The 11490-nt window shown below is 50.8% G+C and overlaps 1 protein-coding gene across 1 annotated transcript; it reads left to right on the top strand.

Annotated features, from left to right (window-relative positions):
• Positions 1 to 221: 221 nt before the first annotated feature.
• On the top strand, positions 222 to 6918 carry LOC125319335. The gene is made up of 2 exons (XM_048290443.1): positions 222 to 3027; positions 4975 to 6918. Exon 1 carries the CDS (start codon positions 236 to 238, stop codon positions 1886 to 1888), a length of 1653 nt encoding a protein of 550 aa, XP_048146400.1. The 5' UTR covers positions 222 to 235; the 3' UTR covers positions 1889 to 3027; positions 4975 to 6918.
• Positions 6919 to 11490: the final 4572 nt, after the last annotated feature.

The raw sequence follows: 11490 nt of genomic DNA on the forward strand, positions 1-11490 counted from the left end.
AATGCCCGCGCTGCTTCCGCCACAGCCGCATTCAATAGTCGGCATAACAGCGTGGCCGCTTGACCATATGTTATATGGTTTTTCTTCCGCGAACACGTCCACGGCGCCCTGTTGCTCTGCGCATGTACTCACAGCACCTAGCTGTTCCGCGCACGCGCTCGTATCTGGGTGGCCTTATGCGCATGTGCCCGCATCCGGGTCTTTTCCTGTGCAGGTGCAGACAGCACAGCCGCCAATGGCGGACCTCTTGGCAGAGCAGCTTACGGTGATGCGGGAGGTATCACAGCAGCTGGCAGCACTGCTGGAGATGTTGCTGCGGGTAACCGTGGCCGGACCCGTGCCGGCAGCGGCCCCGGCGGCGGCGCCTGCACGGACAGTGGCACTGCTGCGAGTAGCTACATCGCTACCCTCCACACAACCGTCTACAGCCTCCGCTGCTACGCCGTCCGCTGGCCCGGCGCCCATACCCTGCCAGCTTTCTTCATCTGCATTGGAGCCATCGGAAATACTCCTGCCTGACGAAGCAAACAGTAATACAGAGGAAACACCTGCTCCACAGCAGGAGACTGTGGTGGTGGCCAGACGCCGGCAATCAGTAAGTCGGCTGCCCCAGAACTGTCCTTGGACGCTTCCAGAGTGTAAGGTGACTGTGCGTCCAAAAAATTCAAGGCGTTTTTGGGAGGCGGTCAGGTTGCGGGCTCTGGAGGCGGGAGACTGGGATTTAATAGAGAAAGTAGGGATGCCTGAAGATGCAGAGGGACCTGTGCAGGTTGCTACAGTACCTCGAGAAGGTGTAATGGTAGATCAAGACGATAGCGAACCCTCGCAGGGGGTTATCCAAGCCTTTCCTGTGCAGAAGGCTCTTCCCAACATGGGTCAGCCTTACAAGCGTGAGGTTATTGCTCGGAGGGTGATCCAATATTTACAATCCAAAGTGGCACAATATGGGCTCGGTTCTCCTGAAGTCATGCAGGTTATTAGAGTGCTGAATACTGATCTGCTTTCTCCGTTTGATATTAAGCATTTAGGTCAGGTGATATTTCAACCTGTGCAATTTACAGTTTTTGAGAGCAATTGGAGAAGGATGGCTGAAAAAGCTGCAGCTCAGAATGTGCAGTTGCCTCCAACTGATCCCAGACATGGAGTTCGAGTAGATGCTCTTATGGGAGCTAATTTCTTTTCTAATCCCGATCTCCAAGCTACCTGGCATCCTCAGGTCCTTGAACAGGCTCAAAGGATTGGTATGGGAGCTCTATTAAAAAGTATAGACATGGCTGCTCCTAAAACACGATATGTGAAAATATCTCAGGGGCAGAAAGAGCAATTTTTATCCTTTGTGGAAAAAATTGCTGCGGCCCTCGAGAAGCAGGTTGAAGATGAGACATTAAGGCAGATGTTGTGCAAACAATTAGCAAGAGATAATGCCAACAATGAGTGTAGAAAGATCATAGATGCTTTGCCAAGGGACCCTACACTAACAGAGATGGTTGAAGCGTGCTCTAAGGTGGGGTCTGGGGATTATAAATCTGCTTTGGCTGCAGTTCTGCAGCCTATTCAAGTAAATTCTGATCGTGAACAAAGGAAGCCTAAGGTTGAGAGCAAGCAGAAACAGGCTAGACAGAAGCAGAAAGAGAACAAGGGAAGTTCCCACTGCGAGAGATGTGATAGGCCAGGTCATTATGCAAAATACTGTGAATCTATGTACCATGCCAACAGTCAGCTTTTGACTAGCTTGGGAAACATGAACAGGAGCGTAAGGGGGAATTGCGCTCAGACACAAATACTTCCCCAGGGCATGGCACAGACACAGGCCTACTCAGCCAGCTTAGAGGCAGCACCCAAGGATCAGCCGGGGTGGATGTGCACACCGCAGCAACAGTCATCTTAGAATCCGGTCGTGTTCATAAGGTTCCCTTGGATACATTTGGACCCCTAGGTCAGGGATCTAGTGCATTGCTTGTGGGAAGATCTAGTGACACCCTTCAAGGGATCTTTGTACACCCAGGAGTCATTGATGCTGACTTTACAGGCCAGATTTGTGCTATGGTTTCCATACCCACCCCCCCGTCACTATTCTTGAAAAGACTCGCATCGCTCAACTTGTGCCTTTTAAGTCATGTGTTCCCAGGTCAGAACAACGAAGTCGTGGAGATGGCAGCTTGGATCTATGGGACTTCCAGAGATCTTCTGGACTGCAGACATCTCTAGCCAAAAGCCACAGATGATGTGTACCCTAATCCTGCCAAATGCCCATCTGCCCCAGATCCAGCTCCAAGGTTTGATCGACGCGGGCGCTGATGTGACAATCATCTCCTTCTCTGCGTGGCCTCCTACGTGGCCTTTAGCCCCTGTGGAGTCGGCCATCGCAGGGTTGGGAGGAACCACAAAGAGCTATTTAAGCGAACGACCTGTGGTGGTAAAAAACCCGGAGGGACAAACAGCTACAGTTCGGTCCAACGTCACTGCAGCTCCACTTAACCTTTGGGAGTGGGATGTGTTGGCAGCCTGGGGGGGTACGGATAGGGACACATTTTTGATGGGGGTCACTGTGCTGAAGGGCGCAGAGTATCCTATGCTGCCTTTGCAGTGGCTAGTAAACAAGCCCATCTGGGAATCCCAGTGGCCCGTACCAAAAGAGAAATTAGTCGCCCTTCATAAGTTGGTTCAAGAACAATTACAACAGGGACACATTGAGCCTTCTACTAGTCCCTGGAACACTCCTGTTTTCATAATTAAATAAAAATCAGGGAAGTGGAGATAGTTGCAGGATCTCCGAAACGTAAGTGCAGTGATAGAAAGCATGGGGGCATTGCAGCCTGGTATTCCCTCTCCCACCGTGATTCCAACAGGGTGGGAAATCCTGATCATTGATTTGAAGGATTGCTTTTTCACAATTCCTTTGCATCCTAATGAAAACCCAAAATTTGCTTTTACTGTGCCTGCAGTTAACAATGCTGAACCTGCAAAGAAATATCAATGGAAGATTCTACCTCAGGGCATGAAGAACAGCCCAACTATCTGCCAATGGTATGTCACTCAGGCTTTGTTTGGAGTCCGTGAGCAGTTTTGTGGCAGTTTGGCCAAATTTAGAAATATATCCTCTGAGAGAGAGCAGGTTACAAACCACCCTTCCCCCACCACGTTCGGGAATAAAACTTTTTCCTCGAAGGAAAATGAAAGAGATAAAAACTATTTATTTAGCGAACACGCAGAAAAAGGATAATAATGCTAAATAATACAATCTCTCGCTGTGGAGAAAAAACCTGGGAAAATGTTAGAGTCCTCCCTTTGGTCCTCCTCCTTCGAGCTGGGACGGGGTGGGCCCCTTTCTCCAGGGGCCAGGGCCCTTGGTGGAGAACAGTCCCAACGTGTTCTGATGTTGAAAACAATCCAGCAGAGAAAGGGAAAAAACCGAAATTCCAGGAAAAGACCAAAGTTCAACTCTCCGGAGGAGAAAAAAACCCCGAAAGTTGGCTGAACAAGCAAGCAGGGTGCTTCTCCGCTCCTCTCCCCCAGCAGCAAAACGCAGAAGCCAAAAAAAATGCAGAGAACGAGAGTGTGTTATCTCTGTGTGCTTGAGGTTTTTTTTTCTCTCTCCGCTCAGGTTCAGTTTAAAAGCATAGAAAGGTATATATACTAATTTCTGGGCATAGCGCAGCGATAGGGAATTGTCATGGGTTAGCAAACATAGTCCCGGAAGTGGTGTTTTTGCAAAGGGGTACTTACAGCTTCCTCTATGACCTGACAGAACCTATTAACTGGCTAGTTTGAATATTGACAACTTTTTAAGCCACTTAAAAATTTGACCACCTCTGTGATCCACACTTAAGAATAGACAAACCCTGGGCAGAGCTCTGTCTCGTTTCCAGCGCTGGGACATGTAGCTACGGGGGCCCAGCGGGCCTGGCCCAGGCCCTGCTCAGGCCAGGCCAGGCCGGGACACAGCCATCCTGGAGCCGTGCAGCCCTGTTCCACCCATGGAACCCACCCCCCCCCCCCCCCCCAGCCCTGCTATGTGCAGACGGAGTGGCCCGGCTCCCCGTCTCCAGTGCGGCCAAGATTCAGCTGAAGCTGCCCTGCTGTCCAGCAAAGATCATGTGACCAACAGCGATAAGCAAAATTCCAGCTGCAAGGCCTAGGTGAGATTAACCCTTTTAGTGCTATGAAGAGCTGAAAACCTGAGGGAGGAGAAAGAGGAGATGCTTAAAGCTGAAATTCTGTTGTAAAGCTATGATGTATCAGAGTACCCGTTGTAATTTCATGAAGGCATGGGGGGTGGAGTTTTCAACTTGTACTTGTGAGCAAAAGCACCTGCACTGAGGCAGATGCTGACGCAGCTGTAATTTGATGAGAAGTTTGAACAGGGAGAGATGGAAGCAATGAGGACTCTTGCTCCAAATGGAAAGGAGAAGACCTCTGTTCCTAGAGATGCTCCCAGAGATAGTCCTAAAGATGAAGATGAGGAGGACCCTTTGCTCCCAGGGAAGGAGGAGGGCCTCTGTTCTTAGAGATGAAATGCTCCCAGAGATGGGTGAAGAGAACGTTTGTTTCTGAACGGCTCAACCTTAAAATTGTACCCCAGTAGCTCAAGATTGGACCCTCAAAAGCAGTTGTGGGAAAAGCTGCAAGTCGTGGGAGGGGGACTCTCATATGATGCGAGCAGAGAACCAACCCAAGCGGCTGTCTCGTTGTGATAATTTCTCCATAGCATGGGCAAGAGAGACTCCTCTTCCTAAATGGACTGAACAAGGTTATTATGGAAGTGGTAAACAGACTGAACATCTCAAGGGTTGTCTTTTTCCATTGTCAGTGGGAGAAGGGAGAAAGGTGGGGGGAGGAGAAGAGTTCTGAAGGTGTGGTATGATTTTATTTTTTTTCTTTTCTTTTTCCTTATTTTAGGTCTATTAATAAACTTCTTTATATTCTTTCAAGTTTAGTGCTTGCTTTGCTTTTCTCCTAATTCTTATCTCACAGAAGATAAACAGTAATGAGTACTTTGGACCAAACTACTACAGGAATACAACATCAAGTCACCCCAAGGAAACTCCTGAGGCATACTGCTGCCATTATATGGATGATATCCTGGTGGCAGCATCCACTCAGGATGAGCTGCTGAGGATACAGCCTCTGCTGCTCACTGCTCTGTATTCTTATGGATTGCAAGCGGCTCCGGAGAAAGTTCAACAGCATCCTCCTTGGAAATATTTAGGAGTCAAAATTTTGGATCAAACTGCAACACCAAGGGGTGCAGTTCTTGGATTCTATTAAGACCCTGAATGATGCTCAGAAATTGCTGGTTACGTCCTTATCTAGGGCTAACCACAGCACAACTTTCCCTGCTTTTTAATATTTTAAAGCAGGACCCTGAGTTGAATTCACCTTGGAAATGGACTCCTGAAGTGCGACGAGTGCTGGAGGAGGTGCAGCAGGCTGTTTCTGCTCATCAGGTTTATCGAGTGGATCCCTCCATTGCTATCACTGTTTTCATTACCACTCCAGATCTACATCCTACAGGTATCATTGGCTAGTGGAATAAACAATGGCCCGACCCTTTGCATATCCAGGAATGGGTCTTTTTGCCTCATCAGCCAAAAAAGACAGCACCCACGTTGTTTGAATTAATCGCTTGTTTGATAATCAAATGCCGCCAATGGTGTTTGCAATTAATGGCAGTGGATCCTGCAACAATTGTTCTTCCAGTACAGCAGGAACACTTTGAGTGGAGCCTTATTAACAGTGCTCCTTTGCAAAGTGCGCTGCAGAATTTTTCAGGGCAGATTGCTTATTATCTGCCCAGCCATAAATTACTGCAATTGGCAAAATCTACAAGCTTCATCATGCAGCCAAAAAATAGTCAGGTGCCAGTGCAAGGACCCACCATCTTCACAGATGGGTCCAGGAAAACTGGGAAAGCTATTGTTACCTGGAAGGAGGAATCTGAGTGGCAGGTGCTGGAAGGCCACGAGACAGGCTCAGCCCAACTGGTTGAACTGAGGACTGTTGCCATGGCTTTTCAGCGGTTCTCTCAGGTACCTTTGAATTTGGTCACTGATTCTGCCTACGTAGCAGATATAACCCAATGCTTAGATTGTTCACTTCTGAAGGAAGTCAATAATGTGGCTCTGTTTTCACTATTGAAAACTTTGTGGTGTGCAATTCAAGCTTGAGTGCACCCATATTACATTCTGCATATTTGAAATCACACCAATTTGCCAGGTTTCATAACAGAAGGCAATGCCAGGGCTGACAGGCTAGCTAACCCTGCCTGGGTAGCGCCTCAGCCTGACAAAATTGCACAAGCCATGGCATCGCACATTTTTTTCCATCAAAGTGAACATACCCTGCAGAAGCAGTTTCACTTAACGCCAACTGAGGCTTGGGACATTGTCAGCGCTTGTGCTGACTGTCATGGACTCGCTGCACCTTTGCCATTGGGGGTAAACCCCAGAGGCCTAAAAGCCTTACAGCTTTGGCAAACGGATGTAACACACATTCCTGAATTTGGCAGATTTAAATATGTGCATGTGTCTATTGACACTTTCTCCTCAGCTATGTGGGTGTCTGCTCATACTGAAGAGAAAGGTCGCGATGTCATTGCCCATTGGAAACTGGCTTTCGCGATCTTGGGCGTGCCTTCTTCTGTGAAAACCGATAATGGCCCTGCCTATGCGTCACAGAAGATGCAGCAGTTTTTGCAACTATGGGGTGTGAACCATACTTTGGGTATTCCGCATTCTCCTACTGGCCAAGCCATTGTTGAACGTGCTCACGGCACCTTGAAGCATGTTTTAGAGAAACAAAAAGAGGGAATGCATGGAGAAACCCCACAGAGTCGACTAGAAAAGCGTTATATACAATTAATCATCTTACAGTGTGGGATATGCCCAGCCACTGCCCTGGAGGGATGTCTGCTGAGATAAAAGATTTTGCAATCGCCCAGCAGGACTCCCTGGAAAGGTGACTACTTTTGAGTCATGGTGAGGAAAAGTAGACCTACAATCCTTTGGGAGACCCTATGCAGATCGTTCTGTAACCCATTGGTCTGTCCCAGACCCTCTGTAATCCATTGGTCCCCTTGCTGATCCCCTGTATCCCTATAAAAGAAGACCAATTCGCCTCTGTAGAGAGAGAGCTCGTCCCTGGCTTCCCTTCGCCGGAGAGGACCCACAATAAAGCTACCTTTGTGCGGAACCAGTCACACGGGCCTTCTCGTCTCTCTCTCTGGTCTGGTTTGGCCTAGAGGCTGCCCTGCAGAGCTGAGCTGGAATCACGAGCTGATAATCACTAAAGAGCTGACAGCTTCTGCAAGGGCCCCTCTGCCAGCAGCTGAGAGGAAGACACCGGACCCCGGGAAGGCGATTCCTTTCGGGACCATCTCCCTGGACCGGTCATCTCTTCCTGGGTCACAGCCTCGGACCCCACCACCAGCTGTAATAACTGGCGCCCGAACAGCCTTGGATCCCGGAGCCCCGGACCTGGCCTGAGCTGCGTCTTGATTGCCAAGACAGAACCAGCCGTTTGTGTGCTGCTCCTCTGAAGATAGACCTACGTTTTAGCAGGCCTTTTGGACGGGGACAGTTCGAGACCCTCTCCTCCGACCTAGGACTAAGTCCCTGAGGGTCAAACTGCCAGACCACCCTTTCAGCAGAAAACGGGATTTGTAAGTTTAAACTTGGGGCTCTGCTCTCCTCTTGCGCGCATTTTAAGTTATTTTGGTTTTTTTTCTCTTTTTCTGCTGAGGGAGGAACTAAGATGGGACATAGGCAAGCTAAACCCAGCCTTTCCCAATCTGAGAGAGACCTATACCCCTTTCTTCTAACTCTTCTCTTAAAATCTGACTTTAAATTCTCTAAAGGTGTTCTTTCTAAGAAAAATCTCAAATCTTTCAGTAATTGGATATCTCCAAAATTTCCCTGAAGCTACCACCGATTCTGTTCTTTCTGATTCGTTCTGGGACAGTGTGGGGAACAAACTGTATTCCTCTCAAGCCTCGGGAAACCTCTCAGTTTCAAAATTCATTCCTTTATTTCATTTACTGGTTAAAACGTGTCGTGCGAAAACCCCCCCTCAGCCAAACCCCTTCTCTGCCCTTTCCCCCTCCCATCCCCCCTCTCCGCCTCTGGCAATGGCCAGCCAGAGCGCGGACCCAGCCAGCTGCCCCGGCCCTGGCCCGGCAGGGGCGCCGGCCCCCCCACTTCCCTTCCCCGATCCCCTGTTCCCGACGGTCCTCCCCTGTCCGGCCCCCCCTGCTCGCCCCCTCGGTTCCACTGTCAACCCCCAGGCAGCGCACGCGGCACCCATCCCAGACTCATCCCCCCTCCCTGGGATGCATGCCTCTGAGCCCCCCCCAGCCCCGTCTCCCTGTGCCCCTGGTATCCCGCAACCCTCCCCGCACGACACCGCCCTTCCCCCTCTCGCATCGACCTGCGGTGCCTCCGACCCCCCCCACCCCACCGTGTCCCACGCCCCCGCGTCCCAGCTCCCTGCCGCGTCCCTGCTCCGCGCGGTCCTGCCTCCCCCACACCCCAGCGCGGCAGCCCCGTCCCAGCAAGCCGCCCCGCTGCTGCTGCCCCCCCCCCGCACCCACGGAGCAAGCATGGTACAACACGGGACCGGTCCCGCAGAGCTCCGCGCACACACCGTGGGGCACGGAACAAGCGTCACGCCCCCCGCCAGCATCCGCCCCTCTCGCCGCTGGTGGAACGCAGCTATCCGCAGCACCGCCTCAGGCTATCGCCCATAGAATGGAATCTCCCTCCCCCCTTCCCCCACCGCAAATTGCCCTGACACCCTGGCAGGCGCTGGCACACCCGCTCTCCCCCCTCCCAGCTGCATCTTGCACAATCCCTGCTGATGTTCCCCCTCTCCCTGCACCCCCCCCCCCCCCCACTACAGGTTCTTGCGCAATCCCCATTCCCCCCGCTGCTGCACTAGAGCCTACTGCCCCCCCCCCCACCCTCCTTTCGCCCACCCCGACTCCACATGGAATTGCGAAACCGGCACTACCTGTAATCTGAACCCCCCCCAAACGACCTGCTGCTGTACAACCTCTCCACCCACATGCTGCCATAACAGGACCCCCTTCCCACCCCTCAAACCACCCCCGACCCCCCGCCATTCCTGCCCTGGGTAAAGCAGAGCCGGCATTTCGAAAACGCCGCGCTACGCCCCCTGTATCCCAGCCCCGCCCTCCCACGGCCTATCCCTCCTGTTCAGATGACAGTAGCAGCAGCTCTGACTGAATCTGAAGACCAATGGGCACAGACACGCAGGGAAGCAAACCGGGAGGGGGATTGGGAGTTGGCTCAGAAAATTTCAGCTTTTCCAGTCATTATAGGGAGAGGGAGGAGGGGTGGTCCATCTACAAAAACATGGGAACCTATCCCATACAAAGAAATCAAAGAGCTTAGCAAGGCAGCAAAAGAACATGGGAGAGGGTCACATTTCTTTAGAAACTTATTGGAAGCCACTTTCTCTGCCTATACATTAGTACCACATGATATTAAAAACATTGTTAACTGCATCCTTTCCCCTGCTGAATATATGTTATGGGAAAGGCATTGGAAAAGACATTTAAAAACACTGTCTTACACTTATGCTAAAGATGCAAATCAGACAGATTGGACAATAGAACAACTGGCTGGAGAAGGTGACCTCCAAAAACCCCTAGATCAAGCTACAACCTTACCTGAAGTAGCATTACAAGACATAGCTATTGCAGCTAAGACATCGCTGTTTCTCACCCCTGATGATTCTGTTCCTACACAATATTTCTCTAACATCAAACAGTCAGCAAATGAAAGCTTCATTCAGTTTGTTGATCGTTTGAAAGCTAGCTTAGAGAGACAGATAGAAAGTCCGGATGGACGAAAGGAACTTTTGGGCAAACTTGCCATAGTAAATGCTAACGAACAATGTAAGAATATCTTGAGGGCCCTACCCATGGACAGAACCCACAATAGAACAAATGATAGAGACCTGTACTAGACACACATCCACAGAAAACACAATGACCCAAGCAGTTGTAAAGGGCATCACAGAAGGAGTTTCCGGTGCATTTGCTGCAGCAGTCTCTAAGGAGAATGCCCGCTGTTTCTATTGTGGCGAACTTGGACACTTTATAAAGGACTGCCCACAAAGGTCACCCACCCAGGACCGTCGTGCCGCCTACCAAAGGCACCAGAGACAGCAACAGCACCAGCAGCGTCCAAAAAACTTCTATCGGAGCGCGGTGTCAAGGCCCCGCGCCCAGACAACAAATCAAAGGCCATACTACCCCGCTTCAGCTGTGAAGTCCACATCGGACCACCGAGAGCAGACAGCTGGACCTCGCCCGGCACCATCATCCCAGGCGATCCCAGAACACATGAGAAGGATCCAACACACGGAGCGCTACCGATCGGAACGAGACGCCAACTGGTAACATCACTGCCATTTAACTTTGTTGACAAGCGTTTTTATCATATCCCCACAGGAAAGTACGGACCGCATGACGGCCCATGGGACATTCTTATCCTAAGCGATACCATCCATGGTCCAGAACAACTCTTTGTATTACCTGAGATACAAACAGTGCACCCTGGACAAGAGATTCTTGTCCAGCTTTGCTGCACGGACACACCTTTCTTTCTCCCACAGGGAACACCGATTGCTCAAGCTTTTTTACTTCCACAGAACTGCCCAGAACAGCTTCCTCTCAATCCTACAGCAATGTGGATAGAGATCGTGGGCTCAAACAAACCGACCATCGAGTGCAGCTTGTTCTGTAAAGGAGAGAGGGTCTACCGCCCAGGGATGCTGGACACCGGAGCAGACGTGACCATCATCGCCCGCTCTGAGTGGCCAGGGAATTGGGAACTGGAGCCAGTGGCAGGTATGATCTCCGGGATTGGTGGAGTTGCAGTATCCATGAGGAGCAAACGAAATGTTGTCATTGAAGGACCTGAGGGCAAGATAGCGACCACCCGACCATTCGTGGTAAGAGCCCCCATCACATTATGGGGCAGAGACCTTCTATCCCAGTGGGGTGCCACTCTTACCATTCCCAGCCAGGATTTCTGACTGGGGCCACTGAGAAACGCACGCTGCCATCTACTCCCCCGCTCACCTGGAAGACTGACAACCCAAAATGGACAAGGCAGTGGCCCCTTGAAAAAGAAAAACTCAGCGCGCTGTAAGCCCTGGTGGAGGAGCAACTTGCCAAAGGTCATATCACTGAGACTACAAGTCCTTGGAATTCCCCTGTCTTTGTACTGAAAAAGCCCGGCACAAACAAATGGAGACTACTCCAGGGCCTACGAAAGATCAATGAGGTCATTGAAGACATGGGCCCCCTCCAACCCGGCCTGCCATCACCATCGATGCTGCCCCGAGACTGGCTGCTGGCCATCATAGACATTAAAGACTGGTTCTTTAACATCCCGCTCCATCCCCAGGATGCACCACGGTTCGCCTTCTCCATCCCCTCTCTTAACAATGAAGCCCCACTCA

Source organism: Corvus hawaiiensis, chromosome W, assembly GCF_020740725.1.
Source record: "Corvus hawaiiensis isolate bCorHaw1 chromosome W, bCorHaw1.pri.cur, whole genome shotgun sequence".
Lineage (NCBI taxonomy): Eukaryota > Metazoa > Chordata > Aves > Passeriformes > Corvidae > Corvus > Corvus hawaiiensis.

What these genes read in the sequence shown, in the direction of transcription:
- LOC125319335 (XM_048290443.1), top strand. Translation starts at nt 236, where the DNA reads ATGGCGGACCTCTTGGCAGAGCAGCTTACGGTGATGCGGGAGGTATCA.